This window comes from Candoia aspera, chromosome 6, assembly GCF_035149785.1.
Source record: "Candoia aspera isolate rCanAsp1 chromosome 6, rCanAsp1.hap2, whole genome shotgun sequence".
Classification (NCBI taxonomy): Eukaryota; Metazoa; Chordata; class Lepidosauria; order Squamata; family Boidae; genus Candoia; species Candoia aspera.
In genome coordinates this window covers 24,039,856-24,067,442 of record NC_086158.1, presented here as the reverse complement: position 1 = coordinate 24,067,442, position 27,587 = coordinate 24,039,856, and the positions used below count along the sequence as shown (strand labels likewise).

Genomic DNA, 27,587 nt, shown 5'->3' with positions numbered 1-27,587 from the left:
TCAGTGCCATTCTCTTCAGAAGATGATATTTGACACACTGAGTGCTGCTTATAAACATTTTAGAAGAATACTAGGTTTAAGAATGTGGGAAATGATTTCTTAAGGCTTTATGGGCTAAAACATAAGCTAGTCACACTTAAACCAGTTGTCACAATGCCATAGTATCTTTTAATATTTATTTATTTAATTTATATGGCCAAACATCTCACTTACATGTGACTGGGTGACATACACAATTAAAACACAAACTAACAATCACAAAATTCAACCATTAAAACTAATTGAAACTGTTAAAAGCAACAATAACGAAAAGAGAGGAGGAAGTGCTGTCTAAACTTATATACTGTGCAACCATTTAACGGCCTCCATGTTTCCATAGGATCCCCAAACCTGACGGCAAAACCAAAATACCCTGCAATCTTCCTTCCCGTTTCCTTAAAGTTTTCTTCTGAATTTCTGTTCTACTTCAATTTCAGTCTGTTTTAGTTTATTTTGTATTTCTTTGGTGGGTTTTTTTTAAATCTTCCTTTATTGTAGGAAGTAGAAACGGATGTTGTTGGCGGTATTCTTTTTTTCTTTCTTTTTTCCCTGCTATTTATACCTCTTTGATTCTGAAGGCTTCTTGACCTGCAAAAGCTTCCTGAGAGGAAGTTCATAATCTCTTGGGATTTAATGGAAGGAATGGGAAAGCTGCAGACCACATGGAGATGCTTGTACAGTGAGAGAAAAGAAACTCAGAAACACCTTTCACTCAACATGCAGCTTGAGTGAAGTACAAGAACATTTCACACTCTCCACCCATGAAGATTTCGCTGAAATTTTTATCTTTTGAAAAGAATGGAATACAATTTATCTTCCACCAAATTAAAAGAGAATAATAAAAAAGTAAACCACAGGAAAAAAATGTTTGGCACAGATGTAGTAATTCCTTCCCTTATCGTTACTAGTGTCAGATTAGAATGGGAAAAATGCAGATTTACATCTAATGGAAATGATTTGAGTATTTTGTATGAAAGTTGGAATTTTAGAAGTCTAGTAATAATATACATACATACATACATACATACATACACAAATCTATATATATATCTATATATTAATTAAATGGGAGGCATTCTCCAGAACATATGCTCATTGTTTCAGGTTATTTGAAAAGGGTATCAAAAAAGATAAAGTAAAAACTGAGAGTGAAATGTCAAACATCTTGAAAATCCATTGAGTAAAAAGACTTGATTGATCAAGTCTTGATCTTGCACCTGATCCTTTGTGGGGAAAGGGAAAAGGAGGTATCAGAAGAGAAAAAATGTAAAAGAGATAGACAATGTATGGGCTAGAAAGAAGAAAGTGTTGGCACCATCCAAACCATCATCAATACTTAGCCCCTTTCAAATTCCCACTGGAAATGCAGTTCTACACAGGGGGAAAAAATCCTATATCCTTGTTTTACATGGTCAAAGTGTTTTATATTCCTTGTTTGATTTATGTTCAGACCTTGTACAGATAATTCTTACAGTTTCACTTAACAATTAAAATGTCTATTAATAAAAAGCTACATTCATAAATAAAACACAAGACAGAATTTCAGTTGTGAAAATCTGAGTTGGTTGGGCCACCCAATGAGTTTTGTGAGCAAGAGTCTTGAATCTTCTGCCACCATAGCTTGGTATACTGAATTATGTATTAGTATATAATTGCTGTCTTTTGGCCTGCAATTCAGCAATAATTCTTTTTATTGCATTCAGACTCTAAAAACAACATATTACCAGGAACAGTTTTATAGCGTTTTGGCTTCTTTCACAAAAAAAGAGCACTACATCCCCTTGTCATTAGAAATATATCAGTGTGGGATGTTTGCTTTGGTGCTCCTTTGTTTTCATAGCTTGCTTATAAAAGCAAGTCAATAAAATGTTGATTTAATGATCAGACATTTTTACTTTTATTGTAAAATAAAAGAGAAAATGTTAATTTGCATCTTGTGCTGGATCTAACTATCTAAATGTTCTCAAAAGACTCCAGTATGCAGATCTTTAGGAATTACCTTGCTAGAATTGAATTGGGGAGGTGAGTGGGTGGAGGCATTTCTACTTGAAAGTAGAAGAAAGATCTGTGGAATGGAAGATAGGGTTACCAATTCATCACACTAAATATTAAAGCTGAAATTTAGGTATTTCCTGGAAAAAATAACATTTCAGAACAAGATGTCGTGATGGTCTAGAAAATAGTGTATTTTGATTCTCCAGAATATAAAAAATTGCAGAAAATTCATGATGCAGGTTTGCAGATTTGAGTGCCATACACATTCTCCTTTCAACTAATCAAAGAAAAACATACACAGCTCTAAATTGGTGAACTCTTTATTTCAGACAATTTGCCAGAAAACGCAGAAGGATTTGCCAAAATACGAAGTTTGCAAAAGGGCTTTAAAAGAAGTAAGCAAGGTATGTTTAGTTTTTCTGTACATAATAGAATATGTTTGTAGCTGAAATCTTTTTGTGCATGTTTAGAAGTCAGAATTCCACAGATATTTTCCTTTATCAGAATTGCATTGGGCAAGTCTGTCTTTTTTTTTTTTTTGTAACATTTGATTCAGAAAAGTTATTCCGGATCTTACTTGTCCTTGTTCAACATGCTACCTGTACTACTACATTGATTCTCACTATCAAAGACGTTGATTCTACTTATGTAGTTGCATAATAAGTTCTGCTCACTTATAATAGCATCAGACATACTGTCTCTGTTGCATTTGGTTTGTCCATTACAGCAGTTTTAAACATTTTTATTTTCTGTGGTCTGAATTTAATTTTTTTCTATAGGGTAAGCTAAAATATATACAGCTAAAGTACTATTTGGTGTCTGAATTTGGCTTAATAGCCTATGAAACTTTTGAGACTGGTCTTCTTCAAATACTTGAGGAATATACCATTTGTATCATTTATTTAGCACTCATATTTATGTTTGTCAAACCTTTATATGTATATGTTGGCTGATGCATATCATCAGAAGAATCTGATGTATATCTTCAGAGGAATCTGATATTGATATAATAATTAGTGTCAGAATGTATTAACGTTTACTACACTAAATTCACATTTAGAACACATTCAACAAGAAATCTCTCATATACATTGTTTCTTGATTAATTTCCTTTAAGGAACATCCTAAAATTATACAGTGATCACATGAAGTAGAATTTAGTACTGATCATTTGTCATTTGCTACATTAAAGTTTGCAGCAGAATTTTATTGCAAGCTAAATATGGGGGCAATTTTTGGTTTAGCTTAGCAGCTTCTGAGCCTTCTGTATTTCCATAGACATGCATATAATGTTGAAGAAGAGAAAAATGGCAGTATTGATAAGTTTACTCCCATTAGGGATGGTTGGCTTTATATTTTCGGCTGCCAATTTTTGCAAAAGCCTAATTTGGGAAGGAAAGAACCCCCACCTTGTATCAGTGAAAGAAGGGACAACTGGAATGTCACATCCTGGACTTCTATAAGAAGCACAAGTAGTTCCTCTCCACTGCAATCATGGAGAACATGAAGAAAAGGAGAATTGGTTTCTGGCTAAACATAATGCAAAAATCCAGTTCTCTCCCTGAGATCTTCAAGACAAAGAAGAGGGAGGGAATTTATTCCCCAAGCCCAGCAATTTCTCATATATGCTTATCACTGGCAAGAAAATAAATTAGCATTTAGTGATATTGCTTTCAATGAACACTTATAAAATACTATGGATTATCAGTATTGTAAATTGAATTATATAGGCGTGCAGTCCTAACTTCCATCCATGCTGGGTAGAGGGAATATAGGTCACAGGACTCAAGTTGCAATAATGACTCTGTGGAAGATCTCACTGGGCTACTTGCAGATTAGCCTACCTGTTAGAAGTAAAAGTTATATTCTGCTTAAGACACAGGCATTTTTGTTATAAATTATTCCAGGTAATATAGTGTTAACATTTTTCATATTGAGAAGTAGAAAGGGGAACAATATGAAAACTGTTAATTTAAATATGGTTATTGATGATTTATTTTTACATGCTGATATTGCATGTTATATGATGTAATCAACATTCTAAGAGTTTGTTCTAAGAAAAGTGATTCATTGTACATACTGTTCAAATCAGGAAAGAAGACAAAATAGCTTTCTCTTGACTGGTAGTATTACTCTTATGTGGATGTCACTAAATTATTATTGATAAACCTGATCTTTATCTTTGGCTCATAAAAAATGCTTCTAATAGCTTGCTAACAATTTGCCAAATACTTCCCAGGAAAAATATGTCCCATGGGTCTTTTCAAAATGCCTTTATCTTCATTTTTTCCAAATTACTCATTATTTGAACTGAATTCATTGCTACTGAAAAAAGAAAATAGTTTAATGTGCCTCCTACACATAAAGTAGCTAGAAATAGAAATGTAACTGCTTTGTATCTAAGTAACTCAAGCTGAATTTTCTCTCGGGAAGGATACAAGTTTTTTTCTGTTCCTTTTTTTTGCGGGGGGGTTTCCAAGGTTTTGGGAAATAGAACAGACTTCCCCAAATGTACCTCCAGGAAGTTGGGTGAGGCTGCTACTGGGTACAGTAGGTTTATCTTGGTGGCAATTAGAAAAGATGATTATTTTTTTTAAGCAACATCTGGTGGTACTTTTCACTAATGGTATGTTTGGGAAATGGATTTAGTGATATAGCTTGGAAATAAATAGAATCGGCATTTTGTGTTGCTATAATTCTTGACGTTGACCTTCGCAATAGGAAAAAAAGCAGCAAGGGGAAAGCTTTAAAAACTTTTGCTTCTCCAGAAATTCTTGCATTTTTTTTTTCTTTTGGTAATGAGGAAATAAGTGTTACATTAATTTTTAAAAGTAGGTCAGTAGTAATACAAATGTCATTGGCATTTGGCAGTTGGGAGTCTATAAACTAGAGTGTCTCCTTCTAGCTTAGTCAAGGGGAGATCAGGAAGTAAATTTCAGAAGGACTTGAAGAGCTGGTTCTTCCGGTAAGTGTTAGGATAGGGTGTGGCCAGAGCCCAATTAAACTAAACATTGCTGTATGGAGGAATGTTTGTTTTTGGGGTCCTGGTCATTTCAATGCTGGTTTTATTGTCTGTTTATGTTTTTATTGCTGTTTCTATGAGTCACCCAGAAACACATGGGCTGCCATATATGTCTTATAAATAAATAGTCACTTGGAGGAGGACTGAGCATAAAGTAGCAGTCTAACAATAGAGAAAAGAAAATACAATGCAAACATACATAAAAGAACCAATCAGAATAAAAAAAATGAAACCAGCAAAATAACCATCATGTGCCCACAACCTCACTTCCATTCAAAGCATCCCCTCCTCTTGTGCTAGATGGAAAAAGTGGGTCTTAACAGCTGAGGCCTGGAGAGTCAGGGCCACACCAAACCTCTGTAGGAATGGAATTTCAAAGCGTGGGGGCTGTTTCAAAAGCCCAGTTCTGAGGCCTGTCAGATGACAATCACGAAGGGACAGGGCCTGGACGGAGTTGACCCTATTCAATCTGATTGGATGGCTAGATGAATACGGGAGAAGGCAGTTCCTCAGATAACTGATCCAGAGCCACATAGGACTGTGAAAGTGACAACCAGCAGTGGCTTCCTTGATTCTCACCTGGAAAGTGACAGGCAACCAGTGCAGTCCCCAAAGCGGAGGAGTCAACCTGGTACAACGGATACACCCATTACTGCCTGGGCAGCTACCTTCTGTACCAGCTGCAGCTTCTGAATATCTGAGTGCATTACAGTAGTCCAAGGGGGAGGGCATGAGTGGCTGTGAGAAGGTGTGGATAGCCAGGGAGATGGCCTTAGAGAAGGAATCCAGAGGCCATTAGGGAAACAGCAGGTGCAGAAGAAACATGCATTAAGTCCAAGGAAACAGGAGAGTGCTACAAAGAGACTCAGACTAGCCCCTCCCCCCGACTCCCTGAGATATGTAACTGGGTGCCATCAGTGTATTAATACCAAAACCCATGCCAACAAATAACCTGCCCCAGTGGTTTCATGCAGATGCTAAAAGGAGTGAGAGGGGAAAGAGCCTTGAGGCATTCCACATAAAGAAGTTTCTGGAGAGAGCACTCTTCTCCCCATTGACTGGAACTGCCCTGTTAGAAAGGAGAACTGTAGTAAAACAGTGTCCCCCACTCCGGTCCCTTATAAACAGTCCAGAAAGATTTATTTTATTTATTTATCAAATTTGTCACTGCCCATGACCGAACGGAGGGACTCTGTGATACTGTGATCGATAGTATCAAAAGCCACTGAAAGGTCAAAGAGGGCCAGGAGGGTTGTGCTCCTCAATCCCAGCCTCCACAGACAAGTGCATCCAATGCAATTTCCATGCTAGAAACCTGTGAGGCCTGAAACCTGCCTTGCCAAGAATCCAAATAATCAGCTTTCTCTAGGGCTCTTCATAGTTCTAGGCCCCCCCACCCCTACACTGGGACCATTGCTGGTGCCAGATTTGAAACCTGAGTGGGCAGATTTCAAAGATAGAGACCTACTCTCTACTCCCACCCAGGCTTTGGTGATTCATATCAGGTCTGCCTTCTCATTCACAGTGAGGATGATATTATGGACAGATATGGCATTTGAAAGTAACAGCAGAAGCCCCTAGGCTCTGAGGTTCTGCTATTCTGTCTCTTGGGATGAGAGGAGAGAGCTGGAAGTATAGCCCCCATCCAAAGTCTCAGTCCTATGATTTCTCTGAGTTCTTACGTTGTGACCAACTGCAGAAGGCTTTATGTTGATGGAATCCAGCTTACACACTGCTCTAGGCTGTTCGTTTGGACATAGCATGTTGTGTGTTTTCTAGCTAGGGTTTATAGGTTAGCATGTTTTGTGAAACCACCCTGAATTGTGATGGCTATAGTTACCAAGTAATTAGCAAAAGTTAGCATACTGGCTGTACACAAAGTTTTGCAGAAGTACAAAAAATCTTGCAAAGAAAAAAATGCATTAGGAAACATTCAGTCTCCTGCCCTGCCCATCCATCCCTCTACCCAAACGAAAACACCTACTATGTCCTGGGATGTGTGCTTGTGTGTTGGATGTGGCTGGTCAGGAAAAACCAAAGGCGCAGGGATCACGTTTTTATGAGTTAGAATACTAAGGAAATTGTAAGCAGTGTCTTTTTTAAAAAAAAAAATTAATGGAAGTAGCATTCTTAATTACATTGTTGGTAGAAAAGACTACTTCACTGAAAGATAACTGCACAATAAAAATCTCCATTTGATCGCCTTATGTATCTCTGAAAGAAGGTACTTTGTAAAGAAAAAGTAACAATTTTTAATACTGAATGCAGATGTGTCAGTGTCAGATGACATAGATGCCTTCTTTTCCAGTTGGTTCGTCTGTGCAATGAAGGTGCTCGAAAAATGGAAAGGACAGAAATGATGTATACCATCAACTCCCAATTAGAATTTAAAATCAAGGTAGGATAATTTCTTCCATATGTTTTTATGCAAACTTTTGACTTCTGCTTTGTTTTAATGCTGAGTTGTCACAGTGGGAATAAGCTATGTTTATTTTCTTATGGCAAAGTGAGATTATTCAGTTGATGTTCTGGAAGATAACGTGCTTCCTGAAAGCAAAGATGCATAGAGATTACAGCACGATTCATATCCCTAGCTAGCAAATGCCAGTTTGTCTTCTTTTGCATTTAAAACTGTAAGAAGAGCACCCAATTATTGTTAAACACACATGTCTGTTCAGAAAATCCAGACAAAAGGTTAAATTGCAGTTTTCTTACTTTGTAGCCCTTTCCACTGGTTTCTTCTTCACGATGGTTAGTGAAACGGGGTGAATTGGCAGCATTTGTGGAAGACACTGGGCTTTTTTCTAAAAGGACCTCTAAGCAACAAGTATATTTCTTCCTCTTTAATGATGTCCTCATTATCACAAAAAAGAAAAGGTAGGAACTTTACTGAATACATGATCTTTTACAGTGGAATGGTAGAATTATGCCTTTAAGTCTTTTATTATGCCTAATGAATAAACAAACCTAATGAATAAACTTTTTAATTCTCTTATTTAAAAGTTTGACAGTTCAGTTGATTTTTAATCAATCGCCTTTTTCTGTGGGTATGATGTATAAATCTTTATTTGCTATGTTAATTTTTTTTATTATCTGCTTCGATTACTCCCTTTTCATTCCTAGTTGAGGAATAAGAACACTGTCTTTTCTGCCATTAAAAAAAAAAACCCTGGTAACTAGTTTCTTGAGAAAGCAATCTAATAGAGGGGGAAGCATTTTCATCTGAGTGTCTTATATGCTGATATTCATGTTTATTAGGCTAGTCATTTTTCCCATAGTTTTTGCTCAGCTCTTCATTTGTGATCCTTTTAAGGAGTGATATGGGAAACTGAACCTGGAATCTTATGGATTGGTGATTACATTCAAAACTGAGCAAAAGTTAAGTACTTTGCAAAAGGTTGTTGTAGTTAAGGACAGCATTGTGCATTGGCTAAGAAGACGTTTCCAAATGCTTTACATACCAGCTAGGTCATTAAACGAATTACATGGAATTTTTATAATCATCAAGCATGCTGAAAGGCATCCAAGCAGTGAGACTTTTTCAAGACCAAAGAGCTATAAGAAGCTAATTTAATATAATTAATTTTCTTCATATTAGCCAAATCTGATGGGTTAATCTGATGCTTAAGAATGGGTTGTGGATCCTGTTGTCTTGAGAAGTGAAGTTGTGTAGTAGTTCTCAGAGGATTGAGTGACTTGTAAGTTTACAAATACTTGAAGAGCACTACTTTATGGTAATCACTTAAATATGTATGGCTTCCCCTGACTCTCTAGCCAAAGCTTTGGGAGTGCTGAGAGGATCTAAGTTCTGACTTCTTCAGCTCACATTGCAGAATTTCCCCAGCATACTCTGGAGCTGCTCAACCTGAGAAGGCCCGTGACCAGCAGTGAATGAGAAGTTCTTTCCAACTTTCTCACACAGTGCTTGACTCTTGGCCTTCTTTTTAGGAAAGTCCAAAATTCATGAATTCTAGAAGGGAACATTCCAAGGATCTCTGGAACATTCTGTTCCACCCTGAACCATGTCATTCCAGAGACAGTTTTGGCAGTTTTCAGGTTTAAATCCTGTGAGCTGGAACTGGTTTGAATTGTTCCAGCATGGCCCAACCCTGAAACAGGCCTGTTTTGTCCAGAACCCCTTATCTTGGACACCCTAATCTGCTTTCAGTTCTGAAAAATGTCTTCCAGAAACCACCCTGGAGTAGCATGATCCAAAGAGGTTAGGCATGATCTGAAATTTTCCAGAATGTTCTATGCCCAAATTAATAGGTTTTATATATCCCTACTAGTTTTGTAGCACATGGAGGCCAAGTGGAATCCCTATGTATTCTAAAACTAAGTGATTATGTTGCTTTTCTGTCTCTGCATTAAGACCTTCAGTGCTTTACGAAACAGCTTTGAAGGGGTGCTTTATTTGAAATTCTGTCAAAGCTTTGTTCAGCCCTAATTAGTGAACATATTATTCAGTGAATGCTGAACTGTTGTTAAGCTATTCTACCTTAAAATATGGCATATTTATTGATTCATTTATCACACTTATATAACCAACCATCTCACGTAGTGACTCTGGGCAGTGTACACAATAAAACAATCCAAATACATAAAAACCAATTGAAAATACAACCAAAATAAATTAAAAAGTCCCCCCCCAAAAAAAAAACAGTGAGTGCATTCCAAATAACCAACATGTAACTATCTAACAGGCTCCACTCTATCATGGGATCCCCAGGCCAGTTGACAGAACCATGTTTTAAGGGCCTTGCAGTAGGCCAGCATGGTTGGAAGGATGCTCCCCAGGGTGGGGGCTATGGCAGAAAAGGCCTTCCTCCTAGGTCCTGCCTGACAAAGCTCCCTGGCCAACATACATCCTTTTTCCATGTCTGATATCTGTATGCATATTGGTTGTTCCCATCCTCATCCTATTTCAATTAAATGTTTCTTGTTTTCAACTGCTGAATTAATTATTTTTACAACAATTCAGATTACTCTGAAGCTTCATTAACAGAAACATGGATAACTGTCAGAGTAGTATGCACACATTTTAAGAAGCCTACCCATATTTTTTTTACTCTGTTGTTATTAAATATTCTTACATGGTATACAGTCCCCTTGGACACCACTGAAATTCTTTCTCCATCTAATGGTTTGTCAGCTCCTGAGATAATCCTGACAGTGGAATGCAGCTGGACTTCTTAAATATGAAGCTAGCCAAAGGTCACAAACCCTTTGGAATGTTACCTGTCTACAGTTTCTGGATAAAACTTGTGCTACACACAGCAGAATAATATTCAAAACAATAACACCCTTTTGTAATTAAATTACTGCTTGAATTCCTTAAATAGTTAGGTTGCAAAGCTTTACAAAGCATTAAAACCAATAAAAATAGTGAAGCTAAAATGTACTGAAACCTTTGCCAATTTTTGCATTTAATTGTTAAAAGAATATTCTAACAGGAAAGGGGGAAAGAAGAAAAAATGTATTTGTATGGCAAGTAACATTGCCTGCATTTCTTGGCATGAGGGCAAATTTGAAGTGGAAACTACAGTAATGGTTTACTAGCAAACAAATCTCTCATTTTTCTACTTACACTGAAGGGGAACACTTTTCTGTATAAATCCAGCCTGATTGCATATCCATTTTCATACATCTGTTAATCTCTCATTTTTCTACTTACACTGAAGGGAACACTTTTCTATATAAATCCAGCCTGATTGCATATCCATTTTCATACATCTGTTAACCATCCACTCCAGCAGTATATTGCTTAGGGTGGCTATTGAGATGGTGAGGAGTTGGCATTGATTGTAAAGACTCATTATGCACTGTAAACAAATTAAGCTCTCTCATTCTAGTGCATTTAAAAATAATTGCTTTACAAACTCCAGAAAATCAATTGTTTATATAAAAAATTATCCATATGAATTTTCAGTTGGATCCCATAGACAATAATGGAACTAATGTAATGTGTTTACTGATGAGGGTTGGGGAGATTTATATGCTTAATGTTTTAAAACCAGCTAAACATTACACACACTCTTTTATATACTTCTGTTTTTTTCAGTGAGGATGGAGATTGAATCCAGATTATGTTTAGTTTGAATTGAATTGAATCTAAATTAAGTTTAGTTAATTCATTAAATCAGTACATTTACTTAAGGGCATTCACCCAGGCAGGAACAAGCATTGTGGAAGTTAATGCAGATTCTTCTTCAGCAAATGTAAACTTGTGTGATTGGTAGTTTATCATCAATAATGCTTTCTGCTATAAAAAGCCTATTTACTGAATTAATATAGCGATCCATCTCATTTGCATTTGACTCTGGGCAGCATACACAATTAAAACAAAAGTTAAACAATCAACATAATCCATTCTTTAAAACCAATTAAAAACAATTTAAAAGACTAATAACAAAAAGTCTAAACTGTTTATAAGTCTAAACTTATACCAGGCATTTAATGGGCTCCACCCTTCCATGAGATCCCCAAGCCCAATGGCAAAACCAAGTTTTGAGGGCCTTCTGGAAGGCCAACAGGGTTAGGGCCAATCTCACCATGGGAGGAATGATGTTCCAAAGGGTGGGTGCCACAGCAGAAAAGACTGTCCTCCTGGGTCCTGACAAATGAAGTTCTTTGGCTGGCAGGACCTGCAACATGCCCCCTCTGCCAGACCTGATAGGATATGTAGATGTAATTGGGGAGAATCAGTGAGATATCCTGGCCCCATGCCATGTAGGGCTTTAGAGGTCATCACCAGCACCTTGAATTGGATCTGGAAGCAAACTGGTAACCAATGGAGCAGAGGTGTAACATGTGCCATTCTTGGGGCACACATAACTGCCTGCGCTGCTGCATTTCACACCATCTGAAGCTTCTGGATACTCTTCAAGGTCAGCCCCATGTAGAGTGTGTGTAATGATTACCTATCCTAACAGAGTCAGACTCACAAGCAGGTACTTAATGATATCTGATTTATTGTAAGAATAGTATGCAAGTACAGAGAAAGCTGAGAATGAGTAAAAGCACGCCAAATACAAACTAAAAACCCTTGGCTCAAAATGTAGTCCCTCCCCTTGCCCGGCCGTAGCAAACTCCCCCTCCCCCCCAGGTGCTGGTAACCGTTTTCTACTGATCCTGGGAAAGTAACCTTGAACACAGTGAGATAACCCAAACACATTCCAAACCAGCAGCCAACAGATAACGACTCCCCGAGATGGAATCCTCCTCCCTTCCCAGATCAAACACGTATCATGTAAATGACATGTGAAACATTACAATGTACCAGGAACATTGGAACGGTGAACATGGCATACCGCCCCCCCAAAAAATATTAAGGAGCAGGCTTCATAGGATAAGCAACATGAAAGTGTCTAACTAAAACAGGAGAGTTAACATCACGGGCAGCCATCCACTCAGGGTGGGAGAAATGCTTCCATCGAATTACGTACTGCAAAGTGCCACGAAACCGGCGAGAATCGAGGACCTCCTTCACCTCAAAATGTTGTTGTCCATCAATCATAATCGGCACAGGAGGTGTAGGTTGGAGATGCCAGCGATCGGAGTGGTTGACAGGCTTGAGCAAGCTGCAGTGAAAAACAGGATGTAAACGTCTAAGATTGTGTGGCAAATCCAATTTAAACGTGACAGGGTTTACAACCCCCACAATGGGAAAAGGACCAACAAATTTAAGAGCTAATTTCTTCGAGGGTTGAGGACACTTAATGAACTTGGTGGAAAGGTAGACTTTATCACCAACTTTAAAGGCAGGTTGAAGGGCTCGTCTCTTATCAGCATGCAGTTTATAGGCGGACTGGGCATCTGCCAACGCTTGTTGAATTACTGGCCAGGAATCGGCCAGGTGCGCAGCCCAATCCGAAGCAGAACAGGGCAGTGTAGTGGGCTGAGGCAAATCAGGAATGGGCACAAAATCCTGGCCAAAAACAGTACGGAAAGGGGTGTGTCCTGTGCTCTGATGGACAGCGTTGTTGTAAGCCACTTCAGTGAAAGGCGGGAGATCAACCCAGTTGTCCTGATAGTTAACAAATGCTCGCAAAAATTGTTCAAGGGTCAAATTAAGAGCCTCTGTAGATCCGTCAGTCTCAGGATGCGACGCAGTGGACAACGCCTGTTTGGTGCCCACCAGCTTTAAAAATGCCCTCCAAAACTGGGAAGTAAACTGTGTCCCGCGGTCTGTGACCAAGCGGGAGGGGCTCCCGTGAATCCTGTAGATGTGGACTAGGAAGAGGCGGGCTAATTGCTGAGCAGACGGAATGGAGGCACAGGGAATGAAATGGGCTTGTTTAGAAAAGTAGTCCTTCACCACCCAAATCACAGTCTTTCTCTGACTAGGAGGCAAATCGACAATAAAATCCATGGAGATCTCCTCCCAAGGACGGGAGGGACTGGCCGCTGGCTGCAGCAAGCCTTGCGGTTTGCCCCCCTTCCGTTTTGACATGGCACAGACAGGACAAGAAGCAACATAGTCTTTGACATCACGTCTCAATGTAGGCCACCAGAATTGCCGGCGCACCAGGTATAAGGTTTTCACAAAGCCAAAATGACCAGCCACTTTATCATCATGAGATCTACTCAAAATCTCCCTTCGCAAACTGTCAGGGACATAGAGGCGGTTCTGCTTCCATGCGAAGCCTCGGTCAAATGCAACATTGTCTCTATTTGCTTGCAACCAAGTGTCAGATTTCAGTTCGGAGAGAAACTGTTGTTGCAATTGCGAAAGAATCGACAGCCTTCCCCCAGCCGGTGAAACTGAAGCTGAGGGTAGCTGCGCATGAGTCTGACTGTGTGTGACAGCTTGCATACCCAACTGGGGTTCTGTCCACAGTGAACCCACAACATCAGGTACCTGAACCGAATCCTGGGGCAGGCGGCAAAGTGCATCAGCCAGGAAGTTGTTCTTTCCCGGAATGAACTTCAGCTTAAAATCAAAGCGGCTGAAAAACTGAGCCCAACGGATTTGCTTAGGACTGAACTTACGGGGTGTACTAAGCGCTTCCAAATTTTTATGGTCAGTCCAAACCTCAAAAGGACATTTGGCCCCCTCTAAGAGGTGGCGCCATGTCCAAAGCAGCCTTGACTGCAAAAGCCTCTTTTTCCCAACATGCCATCGCCTTTCCGTCTCAGAAAATTTGCGGGACAAATACGCACAGGGCTTCAGGCAGCCCGCAGCATCCGCCTGCAACAAAAGTGCTCCAATGGAGAAATCGGAAGCATCCACTTGAACCACAAAAGGCTTTGTGGGATCAGGGTGTTGCAGAATAGGTTCAGCAGTGAACAGGCTTTTAAGTTTGTCGAAAGCCAACTAGCACTCAGGTGTCCAATTGAGCAACGCTCCTGGGTTCTTCACCTTCCATGTGTCCCCCAGCCCCTTTGTTCGTAATAAATCAGTGAGAGACAATGCAATTTCTGCAAACCCCTGGATGAACTGGCGATAATAGTTGGAAAAGCCAAGAAAACTCTGGAGCTGCCTGCGCGTACGTGGGCGCTCCCACTCCAAAATAGCTTGAATTTTTGCAGGGTCCATTTCAATACCCTTGTTGGAAATTCTGTACCCCAAATAGTCAAGCTGAGTCTGATGAAATTCACACTTAAGACAGCTTAGCATAGAGCTCAGCCTTTCTCAGTTTGCTAAGCACCTGTTTCACCAAACGCTCATGTTCCTCCATCGTTTCAGTATAAATCAAAACATCATCCAAATAGACCAGTACCCCTTTGAACAAATGTTCATGTAACACTTCATTGATCAATTGCATAAACACCCCAGGTGCCCCCGCCAAACCAAACGGCAAAACCTTGTACTGGAAAGAACCCAGAGGACAATTGAAAGCAGTCTTCCACTCATCCCCCTCCCATATACGGATATGGAAATATGCTTCCCTCAAATCCAGCTTAGAGAAGATTTTCCCCTTGGCCAGATGTGCTAACATGTCCTTTATTATTGGCAAAGGATATTTGTTCAATATTGATACCGCATTTAATCCTCAGTAATCTGTACAAAGTCTCAATGTCCCATCCTTCTTTGCTCGGAACAAAACGGGGGCGCCCACTGGTGAATTTGCTGGTTCAATAAAACCCCTGGCCAAGTTTTTGTCCACAAACTCCCGCAGCGCCGCCAGTTCCTTTTGTGTCATGGCATAGATTTTTGGCTTGGGTAGTTGTGCATCTGGGACCAACTCTATGGCACAGTCAGTTTTTCGATGAGGTGGGAGTTGATCCGCCTCCTTCTCACCAAACACATCTGCAAAACTCTGGTATTGCTCCGGCAAGCCTTCCAGTGGGGTGGCAGCAAAGTGTGGGGTTGCTGCCACCGCCCTCCCCACTGCAGCCTGCGGAGCGTCGTCCTCTCCAGGGGCTTGATAGAAACCATCCCCAAAAGTCAAAGTCCTGTGCACCCAATTTATATACGGGTTTTGCTGGACCAACCAAGGAATCCCCAGAATGACCAAAGGACCCCCCACAGGCGCCACTACAAACGGCAGCCCCTCACGGTGGCTGCCCATTTGCAACGCCACCATGCCCATGGAATGGGTGACTGGCTTCCCCCCCGCCGTAGAACCATCCAGCTGGGTAAAAATCATGGGACGTTTTAACAGAAACCTGGGTAACTCCAAAGCAGCCACCACGTCAGGGTGCATCAAGCAACGTGAACACCCTGAATCGATCAAAGCCCGCACTTCAACAGTTCTTGTGAGGGAGCCTAGCTTCACTTTCACTGTCAGTGTGGGATAGTTGCCACTCACTGAAATGTGGTCATGCCCTTCCTCTACCACCTGCCCAGCGGCGCCCTTTAAAGCAGGTGGCTGGCGTTTCCCGCCGGCTGGAGCAGATCGGGCTCCCCCTCATCCCCAAAATAAGGGACTTCCTCTGCTTCGGTCTCAGCCAAAGCTGCCTTCATCTTCCTGGGTAAAGAGGGAGATTTCCCCGGCGACTTTCCTGGATGTTCCTCAGTCTTTCCTTTTGGGCACGCCGCCGCTCGGTGACCTTCCTTCCCACATCGGAGGCATTGTCCCTTTGCGTAGCGACGCTCTCTCTCCTCTTCCCACGCACGTTGCCCGGACTTTCCAGTGGGTGCAGCAGTGTGGGAACCCTTGCTGAGCTTAGCATATTTCATCACCCTTCGGTGAGCAAAAGTTTCTTGGGCATGCTCAGCCTTCCCTGCCAGCTGTATCCACTCATATAAGGAGTCCGGATCATCTCGCCCAAGTGACCACCTTAGGACCTCCGTATTCAGACCGTCCTTAAAAAGTTCTATTAAGGTGGATTGGGACCAATCCTCAACTTTCCCAGCCAAAGCCTTAAATTCCAGAGCGTAGTCTGCCACCGATCGTGGCCCCTGGCACAGTTCCTTCAATGCCCGTTTTGCTCTTTCCTTAGCTAACGGGTCTTCCAAGTGTAATTTTAACGCCCACAGGAATTCCTCAAACTCCTCTAACTTAGGGGCCTCCGATTGACACAACTGCACGTACCAATCGGCCAGCCGCCCCTTGAGCTTAGTGGCAATGGCATTAATCTTGGCCCTTTCTGAACGGAAGCACTGTTCCCAGTCGTCCATATAACTTCTTGCATTGGTAAGGAAGAACGACAGCTTGGTTGGATCTCCCATCAAACTGAACGGTAAAGTCCTTTATCCCCGCTCCGGGTGGCCCCTTCGTCACAGCTGGACGATCGGGCTTCCTCGTAGCCCCCAAAGATCTCTGCTCTCGAGGAGGGGACCTTGAAATTCTCACCCTCGGTGCTCTTATTTCCGGTGTCGGGTCCTACTCCTTTCTTCTGGGGAAGGTGGGGGTGAAGAAGGAGTCAAGTACCTACGACTGAACTCCTCTCTCCTCCTCTCTCACGGACCCCAGTCCATGGACATTTTTTGGAACATAAATTCTAAGGACTCCAATTTAGCCTCCAGCAGTTTTATACGATCAGGGGTTTGGGATTCCTCCTGTTTCTTTTGCCTCACCACGGTTGGGGACAACGGGTACCGCTGCTTCCAAGACGTTCTTGACGTCCCGGGTAGGGGTCCCTGTGTCTCATCCCAGGTGATCAACTCGCCTGGTGACTCGCCGGTCGGTTCAGGGGCTCTCTTGGCTCCAGCCTCCTCGTCCCCTAGGCTGAAGCTCGACCCCTCCCGAACTTCTGAAGTCTCTCTAGGGGGGACTCTCTCCGTTCTTACCACTGTAGAATCGGGTTCCCCCTTGCTTGACTCCTCGCTTTCCATAGCTTGTGGATTTGCTTTGCTCATCGCTAGCACTTCCCCTCACAAAATAAATCTGGAAAGGAGCTAATGGAAAAAGTTTTTAGATTCTCAGCTTTATGTAATGATTGCCTATCCTAACAGAGTCAGACTCACAAGCAGGTACTTAATGATATCTGATTTATTGTAAGAATAGTATGCAAATACAGAGAAAGCTGAGAATGAGTAAAAACGTGCCAAATACAAACTAAAAACCCTCGGCTCAAAATGTAATCCCTCCCCTCGCCCGATCGTAGCAAACTCCCCCCCCCGCCCAGGTGCTGGTAACCGTTTTCTACTGATCCTGGGAAAGTAACCTTGAACACAATGAGATAACCCAAACACATTCCAAACCAGCAGCCAACAGATAACGACTCCCCGAGATGGAATCCTCCTCCCTTCCCAGATCAAACACGTATCAGGTAAATGACATGCGAAACGTTACGATGTACCAGGAACATTGGAACGGTGAACATGACAGTGTGTTACAGAGTCCATATGGGAGGTGACTAGGGCATGAGTGACTGAGACTGTAGCCTCCTAATCCAGGAATGGGCACAACTGGTGCACAACATGAAGCTGTGCAAAGGCTCTCCTGGCCATGACTGTCACCTGCTCTTCGAGCAGGAGTCATAAGTCCAGAAGGACCCCCAGATTGTGCTCTGGGTCTTTTTGGGGCAGTGCAACCCCATCCAGCACCAAAGATAGTAAATCCCTGGATACAGAAGGCCCCAAAACCAAAGCCACTCAGTAATGCCAGAGTTCAGCTGAAGCCTGTTGTTCCCCATCCAGACCCCCACAGCTTCCAGGCACCAAGAAAGGACATCAACAGCATCACTTAGCTCACCAGGAGTGGAGATATATAGCTGGGGTGAGTATATCATCATCATACTGATGGCACCTCACCCACAGTGAGAGATGATCTCATCCAGCGGCTTCATGTAGATGTTAAATAGGAGTGGAGAGAGCACTGAGCCCTCTGGAACCCAACATAGTGGGGCCGAGGGCTGGACCTCTCGCTCCCAATCAACATTGACTGGAATTGGCCTTGGAAGAAGGAAGTGAACCAACAAAAAACCATGCTGCCCACTCCAAACCCCCAAAGCCGATCCAGAAGTATACTGTGGTCAGTGGTATTGAAGGCCACTGAGAGGTCAAGAAGAGCAAGGATGGATGCACTACCCCCATCATGGTCTCACTTTTGGAGATCATCCACAAGCATGACCAATGCTGTTTCTATCCCATATCTGGGCCTGAATCCTGACTGGAAGGGGTCCAGATAATCCATTTCATAGAGGATCCTCTGAAGCTGTTGCACAACCATCTTCTTAAAAAGGGGAGGTTGAATACCGGATGAAAATTGTCTAGTATGGTGGGATCCAGTGATGGCTTCTTGAGGAGGGGGCAGGCCAACATCTCTGTAAGAGGCAGAGGAACAACCCCCTCCCTCAAGGATGAATTCATCACCACCAGAACCCACCCTTACATCACCACCTGGGAGGCCTTGGCCAGCCAGGAAGGGGATGGATCTAAAGAGCTGGTGGCTGAGATCACAGTCATAAGGACCCTGTCCACTTCCTCAGGTCCAACAGGTTTAAATTGTTCCCAGCTAACCAGGCAAGACTGCACCCCAGGCATCACCCCAGGACTTGTATAAATGGCAGCATCCAACTGAGAACGAATCTGAGCAACTTTTATCTGACAGATAATTTTTCAGATTCAGAGAAACAAGAAATGTGACGTTGCTCTATTTTTTAAAATGAGTTTATTATAATTAAATGAATTATAACTATTATGTAGTTATTATATGCTTAATGAACAATTGGTAAACTTGCAAATTTCACATAGCATAAGACTGTTCTGGAAGAAGCACAGATAAAATGCATTCTGCAGCCAGCTTCTTGCTGAATATTCGTTCATATTAATTATCTGCTGTAATGTGCTGCAGAGTTATTTCAAATCCCAACTTGAATGTATCTTATTATCTGTTTTATATTTGGAAGGAGCAATTTTTTCTCTCGTTATTACATGTTAATTTTTATTGACTGGCAGTGAGTGATTTGAGAGCTATATAAATCCAAATAAGAAGGGTGGTGAGTCAGCTTAATTATCAGGTTAAAATGTATATTCTTTGCTTTGAGTCTCCATAGTTTAATACTTGTTTTTTTATCAAGCATGCATATAGTAATGTTGAATTTTGTACAGCATTAGTAACTGTGACATAGGCACAAAACCGATCTAACCAACAGGAAGGATTGATAATACAATAGAGGAACCTGCTGGTAGAGAGCAGATTGGCCTTTATTAACAAGAACTGGATTGATACACTTGTATGGATGACTTTTCTCTGAAGTTCTGGCATCAGATAATCATTCGTGGCATCATGAATAATGTGCATAGTCAATGCCTTAAAATCTTTTGGTTGGGGCACAAGGCACATTGCACAAAGATTGGCAATTATGTTCATTGGCCCAAGAAGTCCATTTCAAAGCCTTACAATCTATACAGGTGAAGGCAGTGATTCAGATCCATTGTGGTAGCCCCCAAATTGGTAGTTACTACATTTTCATCCAGTGACCAATTGATATTAACTAGTGACTTCACAGTTCACTCTTCACCTGTTTTGCTGACAAAGAATCATGGTAGTGTGGGAATAGGGTATAAACTAGTATCATGCCAGCATTTTTTTCAAAAACATAATGGTTTCACTCAAAGATGCCACATATATGAGATCTTAGCTGGGGAAAGAGGCAAGGCTAGACATAGATTTAATCATGCAAATAACCTGATAACCACCAGCACAGATGATCCATCCTCCTGATACCTTTAAACAGCTTCATGCCCAGATTTCTTCCTATCTTGCATAGGACATCAGTAACTAAAATAAAATAATGTACAGAAATGCCCAAGTACATGCAGTGTCAGAATGTAAGTCTCTAGCTTATAAAGATAGATTTAGATTATATATAGAAATAATTTTGGAGGAATTAGAACATACCAAGCTTCCAGTTAAAGTATTATAAAAGCTTAAAAATGGATAAATATGGCTGATGTCAGTTTCCTGTGAGTGAAGGAGTGTGATGTAAGTAGCAAGGTAGAAGGTTGAGACAGCTGTGCCTAGGAATTATCATTGCAGTATGACAGTCTCCATGTGACCAACACTCAAAGGCACCTATGCTAGCATAATTGCCACTCTGTATATATGAATTTATGCCAGACAGTGTTTTTCAGTCCAATAAAATGTCACGCCCTTTGTCATCTTCTGTTTATTGTCTATTTTGAAGTTTCTTCATGTTTTTCAATTCATTTCTCTTCTAAGATTTAAATAAGAATATTACTGTTGGGCAAAGCTAAATAGTAACTTCTGCACCTCTGTGAGAATAGCCTGGTATAATCAGCTCTTGCTTATATGAGTTAGAAATAAGCACTATTACTCAACACTGCTTTCTCTGCCTCTGTGTATGCTTTGATAGCATTTCTCAGTGCATGAGCTCATGAATCTGGAAACAAACAGCCTATTTGTTAATCTGTTAGCTTTTTCTAAGGATCTCCAGTCCTCTTCATGTAAAAAGCAAAACAAAACAAAACAAAAATCCTTCCATTTGGAAATAGAGCAGACTTCACTACTTATACACACAAAAAGGATGGTGGTGGTCATCAGAGATTTGACAAGTTGCCAGGCTTCTGTTGCCTGCCTAGGTCTGCAACAAAAGACATGTTTTAGTGCACATTCCTATGAGCTTTATTTTGTTCGATGATGCAGTATCATAGAAGACCATTGCTCGTAGGATAGATTCTGATAAACAAATGTATCATGAATATATCTTATTATGCTTTTAACTTTGATCGTGATTCCCAGTTAAAGCTAAACGTATAACCTTAGGTGCTGTTATATGAGAAACAAGCTTCACTAAGTTCAGTGAGATTCAATTTGCAGTAGATGTAGAGAGGATTTTACAGCAATCATCACCGCTTTTGCTATGTGTGGTGTAGCGGTGAAGGTGCTGAATTAGGATGTGGAGACCAGGTTCAAGTCCACCCTCTGTTATGGAAGCTCATATGGTGATTTTGGGCCAGCCACTCACTCACTCACTCTCAGCGCAACCTGCCTCAAAAAGTTGTTGAAAAAAATTGGAGAAGGGAGTAATAATTCATGTAGTCTTGAGATGAGATGTAAATCTTATAAATAAATGTAACTCCCTTGCTGTGAGGGCCACTTAATTTGCTCCTTTCTAGAATTCTCAGTTATTTGACCATTTAGATTGTGTTTTGAGCTATTTGATGAAGCGCTGTTTCAGCCATAAATAGCTAAAGCCTTAAAAGCAGAACATTAATTTCTTAAGTGAAGTAAAATTAATTTAAATGCCTCAGTAAAAAAATAAATAAACAAAAGTCTTGTCAGGAGCCCAAATGATAACCAGCATTGGGGAGGCTATTTCATATAACTGGAATATCACTGGCTCACAACATTCAAACAAAGGAACTACAGTAAAATCAGTAAAACCTAAAAAAAATGATAAAGATAGCTAGCATGATGAAGCAAAGGGGCTCACTGTCCCTTGCCAAAGGCCTGGGTAAAGAGCTAGAGGGTAACTTTAATGTTGTTTTTCCCCCTTAGTTAACATTATTCTCACCCAGATCTATAAAAGGAAGCAAGTTAGGGATGTTTAAATTAACAAAAGTATATCAAAAATATATAAGCTTAATTATGGAATAGAATTCCTCTAAAGGATCCAATATTAGCTTCGTTTGTTGTCTTGATAATTAGATACTTCGTTAATGTTTTCTTTCTTCCTCCTTCCTCTTGCTGAAAGGCTGAAAATGTCTGAAAATTAGGTGCTATGGACTGTTCTCTGGACCATTCACTGCAGAGCAAGACACCTGATATGTTTAGCATTGATCTGAATCTAAACTCGCTTTGACTCTAAATCTCCCTTTGTTGGTTCTTTGTGTTTGCAGTGAAGAGAGCTACAATGTTACGGATTACTCCTTAAGGGATCAGTTACTAGTTGAGCAGTGTGACAACGAAGAACTGAATTCCTCTCCAGTAAAAAACAGTACACCAATGCTTTACTCTCGGCAGAGTTCTGCCAATCACCTCTTCAGATTAACTGTCCTAAGTAACCATGCAGGAGAGAAGATTGAACTACTTCTGGGAACTGAAATTCAGTAAGCAAATGGCACTCAGTAACTAAATTTCTTCTATCTGCCTTTTATATCTGAGATTCTAGAACAAGATTTTTCCGTCCACTGTATTGAAATACATTTTTCTGCTTCTGTTGACCTTTATCCTGCAAATACAAAATAATAAAATGCTCCTCAATTATTATCAACCTATAGATTTTCTTGTTAGTAACTATCATAGGATTACAGATTTGTGAGATAACACATAGAGTTAATTACTTCCTTAGGAAATAAGCATTATAATTCACATATTCAATCCAAACTGCAGTCATGGAAACTATCTTTTTGAATTCTGTGTAGCCTGGGGAAGGGAGATGATAAAAGAAACTGCTCTGCCTTGTTTGGCTAGACTACACTGAAAGACTATTCATCCTGAGACAGCAGCAGCAACAACAAAAAGCATCTTGTTCTCAATGGTTCAAATTCCATAAAAAAAATTTCCATTTTGTGGAATTTCCTTAGCCTCTCAGTAGCTTTCTGAAAACTAAAAGTCTAAATCTATTCAAAACCAGAAAGCTAAAGAGGGTTTATGTGCATAAAAATCCATATATTTTTGCCCAATAGCGTTATGACTTTTCTTCCTTCCAAGACGTTAAAATGAACCATGAAGGATCACCACATTGTGAAATATAGACAGAGACACACACATATTCCTATAGGATGGTTTTAGAGCCAGTTGATTAAATATTGCAATATGATTAGATTAAAATGCCAGAATGCCTCTGGTGAAGTCAGCCAATTTTAAAATTGGCATAACTAAACCTTTTCTATAACTGTTCAGACTTTTAAAGTCTAATCATCATGACTTCTTCATTGGAAGAAACGAAGCTTCTTCTAATCCTGCTCAGAAGTCTATGCCGTATTCCAAATGACATGACAGGTGTCATTAGCATACCTGTAGTTACCTGTTTTCTGCTGTGTGTGTCTTAAAACTTAGTAAGTGGAGGTTTGATTCAATTTTCTTTATTAAAATCACTCTTTTTCTTCATATACTGAAACTCAAATGACGTACTTTTTGTGCTGATTCATGGAGGCCCCTCTGTTTTAGAAAATGTCCTGCATGCATTAAAAACCACCTTCAAGACATAATTAGACTTTCTAGTTTTCAAAAGTGACTGTAACTCCCTGAGATTTTCTCACTGCATTAGCTCTGTGAATAAGTAACAGTCTCTTTTATGAAAGTCACATAGAAAATCTTGCTTCGCATGATACCAAAGCATAATTTTAAAATTGTTGTAGTGTAGCAGTATATATAAGGACATTACTTTGGTCATTTCATTCTGCTCCAGAGCCTGGGAGAATAACCCAGGTCTTTAATAGCTTCCTGAACATCATCAGGGTGGGAATCATCTGTATCTCTGGGAAGATGCCACTCCAAAGATCAGGCACTGCAACAGGGAAGACATGCTTCCTGGGCTCCCAAGATGGCATTGCAAAAGCAATGGTACGCAGAGCATTGCACAACTTGAGACAGTTGGTTGCATAAGTAACCCAGCCATATGCCATGAGGGGCTTTATAGGTGATCGCCAGTATCTTGAATTGCACTGGAAGCCAACTGTTAACCAGTGCAGTTTGTGGAGCAGTAGGGACTCGCAGGCATTATAGTACAGTAATCTCTTCATGAAGTGATTAGGGCATGAGTGACTGTCTGAAGGGCCTCCTTGTCCAGGACAGGCACAACTGATGCACTAGGTATACCTGAGCAAAGGCCCTCTTGGTGACAGCTGCCACCTGCTCTTTGAGCAGGAGGTGTGAATTCAAGCTCCTTTCAAGTTGCACACCAGTCTTGAATGGGGAAGTTCAACCCCATCCAAGACCATTATGGCTTTATAATTTTACTTGTCTAAGCTTTTCAGTGAATATTTTATTTTAATGCTTGTTTAGCTTCTAACTATGTAAACTTCCAAGACCAGTAGTTACAGCAGATATAAATTAGACAAAAAGGAGCTAGAAGTCCAGGAAAATTCCAGCTCCATATTGGGGAGTACAATCCCATCTAGAGCTGTAGATGGAACATCTCCTTTGCAAGCAGTAATGGGCGTGCCTTGGTATGCCCATATAATGCCCCTACTTTATGAGCTGCACTGATTGCCAGTTTGCTTCCAGGTGCGATTCAAGGTTCTGGTTGTTACCTGCAGGTTATTTAAGGTTACCTGTAGGGCTGCCTGTCTCCCGTAACACCTGCCCAGCTGATTCAATCCTGCAGGGTTGGGGCAGTCAGGTTCCTTCAATTAAACAATGTCATCTATTGGGACTCTGGAAGTGTACCTTCTCTGCAGCAGCACCTGCCTTCTGGAACAGGATTCCCCCCAAGATCTGGATCCCCCACCCCTCTCTTGTTTAGAAGAGCTGTGAACACTTGGTGTCCTAACAGCCAGGAACCACGCTGAGACAAGGAACAGGTCTCTAGTGTTTTATTGTTGCTACATAACAGGGAAATCCTAACAAACTGAAGAAGCGTGGGAAAAACCCAGACATATAAACCCCAAAGGTTAAGGCGGGCCCGATCGGTGTCTCTTGGAATGGCTACCTAATTCCTCAGTGCTACGCATGCACTTTACAGCCTGGATGGGAGCCCCCTGCTTGCCATCCTTACTCATGACATCTGGCCCTTCACCCAGGCCTTTGATGAGGGACAATAGATCCCCACTTCATTGCGCTTGCCATCTTTTATCTTTATCTTCTATTGATTTCATTGTAATTTCCATGTTTGATTATTGTGAGCCACCCAGAGTCATTGGGAGTTGGGTGGCAGACAAGTTTAGTTAATCAATAATCTCCAGATTTAGAAGGCTTTCACATATACATACCTGTCTTTCTAGGGAGCAACCTCAACATTTGTCCCAATGCAGATCCCAGTCACCTCTACTGACTCACTTCTCTGGCATGGGGTAGCGTATTAGCAGCATAGAGATAACAACTTTACTCCATGCTAATGAATTACCTCTCCCAGAGTAATTGAAGGTTTGACCTCCCCCCACCCCCCCAAACTAATACTGGCCACTTAAGAAACAGGAGAAGTAGCACAATGTGGTGCTCCCCACTCCCATGCAGTTCATAAGAATATTTATGGTATTGAAAGCCAAAGGTACATCTGGGAAGATGAGGAGGGTCACCCTCTTCTATCCTAGTCTTATCAGTACAGTTTTGATCCTATACCCATGCTTAAATCCCAGTTAATATGGATCTGGATAATCTGTTTTCTCCAGAACTCTCTATACTGCTTTCATTTACCCCATGTCATTTTAAAAGGGGAGCTTGGTCACTAGATGATAGTTGTTTAAAATACGTGTAATATAAATATATACATCCTATAGAAAAAGAGGGAAATAATTAAATATAGATAACTTTTCCTCCCTTTTAGGAATGAGAGAGCTCGCTGGATTACTGCACTTGGACAGAGCAATGATAGAAGGACCAAGGACAGGACAAGTAAGCAAGGAATGAGAAAATTCTCTCGTCTCGGATCACTGCCGTGTGGCATATCGGGCAGTAAGGGTTCTCCAACAATTTTGGTCTTGGGCGAGTGCTTCGGCATCCTACCATGTAATATTCAATGCGTTCAGGTCTTGTATCGGTGTTCTTCACCATGTTATTCAAGGGTGTCCTTGTCCTCATTGAGAAAATTACTTGGGGCTTTAATGTGAGCTGCACTGACCATTGATGAAAAGTTTAAATGTTCAGTTTCTGACTAGGTTTTGGTGGGGTTGGTTTTTTTTTTGGACCTAGCCCACATTTATCAATATATCTATGAATAACAAGGAGGCAGCAGAGACCCTATCATAACTATCTAATTCCCTTTGATTTTTTTTTCCTTTTAATTTTCATGAGAAAGACTTAAGAACATTGCAAGGAAGCCCCCTACTGGTCTATAGCTTTGGATGTAATTGATAATTAAAACTCTAAAATGATTTATATGAACATTTTTATCTTGCTTTTTTTCTGTATTCCGTCTGATTCTCCTGAATTTGCAGAAGAGATAAAGAATTTTGCAAACTCTGTATGCAGAGACATTTAAGTGTTACTGAACATGTTTGTTACTGCTTCATGTTTAAAGTGAATTCATGAGCTTTTGAAATTCACCATATGACTTAATAAATACTTTTTTTCCCCTCAGCATTGACCCAGGTAGAAGTCATCAGGTCATACACTGCCAAGCAACCTGATGAATTGTCCCTCCAAGTTGCTGATGTAGTTCTTGTTTATCAGAAAGTCCATGATGGTGAGTAAAGGGCTTTTTCAGTTGTTTAGCTGCTGTAAAACCCTTTTAAGTGCAAAGCTCTTTAGCATTTGTGCTACATAAAATCATAATGTTACTTTCTATCATGCATTCTTAGGATATTGTCATATGAAAGAGCCAGCTTTACTTGTTAAAAATGTTAAGCTATGATGATTTAGGTTCACGTTTCATTCCATTTTTGCTGTGTGAGTAAAATGTGGGCCATCTCAAAATGAAAACATTATAAATACCTTCTTTGGGCATTTGTCCCAAGTATGTGGGAAAACTGTAGATGGAATAAAAATACTTATAAAATATGGTCAAATGGAAAACATCTGAAGGGCTTTCTGAAAGTCATTTTTGTAAGGAATATGAGTATTAGCAAAATACTGCACCTTATCTTTCATTTATGCTTTCAGTAAAATCTTTAGTACTTTCTATAAAAATGTCATGAAAGTATCTGACCCTGTAATTTTACCTAACCAGGTGTGGTGGGATGTTCAGAAAACCCACCTTTCTGACAGAAAGCTGCAGAAATAAATCAGATGTTTCTAAGAAGCCACGAAAAAGGAATGCAAAGTATATGGAAGGTTTAATGATTAATCTTGAAGAATGTTAAACTTTGCAAATTCAAATTCATGCTTGCTTTAATTGATGGTACATAAAAGAAAATAACTGTTCTTTTCCCCCAGTCCTTTTAGGACTCAGAGTATTTGGAATCTGTGCTTATGGTAACGCTCTGTGTGTAGCTGTTCGGAAAGTTAACAACATAGCACTCTCTGTATTTCACAACTGCATTAGTTAATGATTATCTTTTAGAAAGTAGCCAAATAATACAGGTAGTCCTTGCTTAACATCCGTTCATTTGAAGATACAACAGTGCTGAAAT

The 27,587-nt window shown here is 40.6% G+C and overlaps 1 protein-coding gene and 1 long non-coding RNA gene across 3 annotated transcripts in view; both read left to right on the top strand.

Annotated features, from left to right (window-relative positions):
* LOC134499731 (uncharacterized) overlaps nucleotides 1-27,587 on the top strand; it is a 296,249-nt gene that overhangs the window by 48,315 nt on the left and 220,347 nt on the right. The gene's annotated exons all lie outside the window — the stretch shown is intronic.
* ARHGEF26 (Rho guanine nucleotide exchange factor 26) overlaps nucleotides 1-27,587 on the top strand; it is a 66,847-nt gene that overhangs the window by 31,863 nt on the left and 7,397 nt on the right. For both annotated transcript variants that reach the window (XM_063306536.1, XM_063306537.1), the window contains 6 exons: nucleotides 2,364-2,438; nucleotides 7,365-7,454; nucleotides 7,779-7,933; nucleotides 22,254-22,463; nucleotides 25,844-25,911; nucleotides 26,597-26,701. In XM_063306536.1, the coding sequence (XP_063162606.1) occupies nucleotides 2,364-2,438; nucleotides 7,365-7,454; nucleotides 7,779-7,933; nucleotides 22,254-22,463; nucleotides 25,844-25,911; nucleotides 26,597-26,701 (703 nt within the window). The remainder of the gene's footprint in view (nucleotides 1-2,363; nucleotides 2,439-7,364; nucleotides 7,455-7,778; nucleotides 7,934-22,253; nucleotides 22,464-25,843; nucleotides 25,912-26,596; nucleotides 26,702-27,587) is intronic.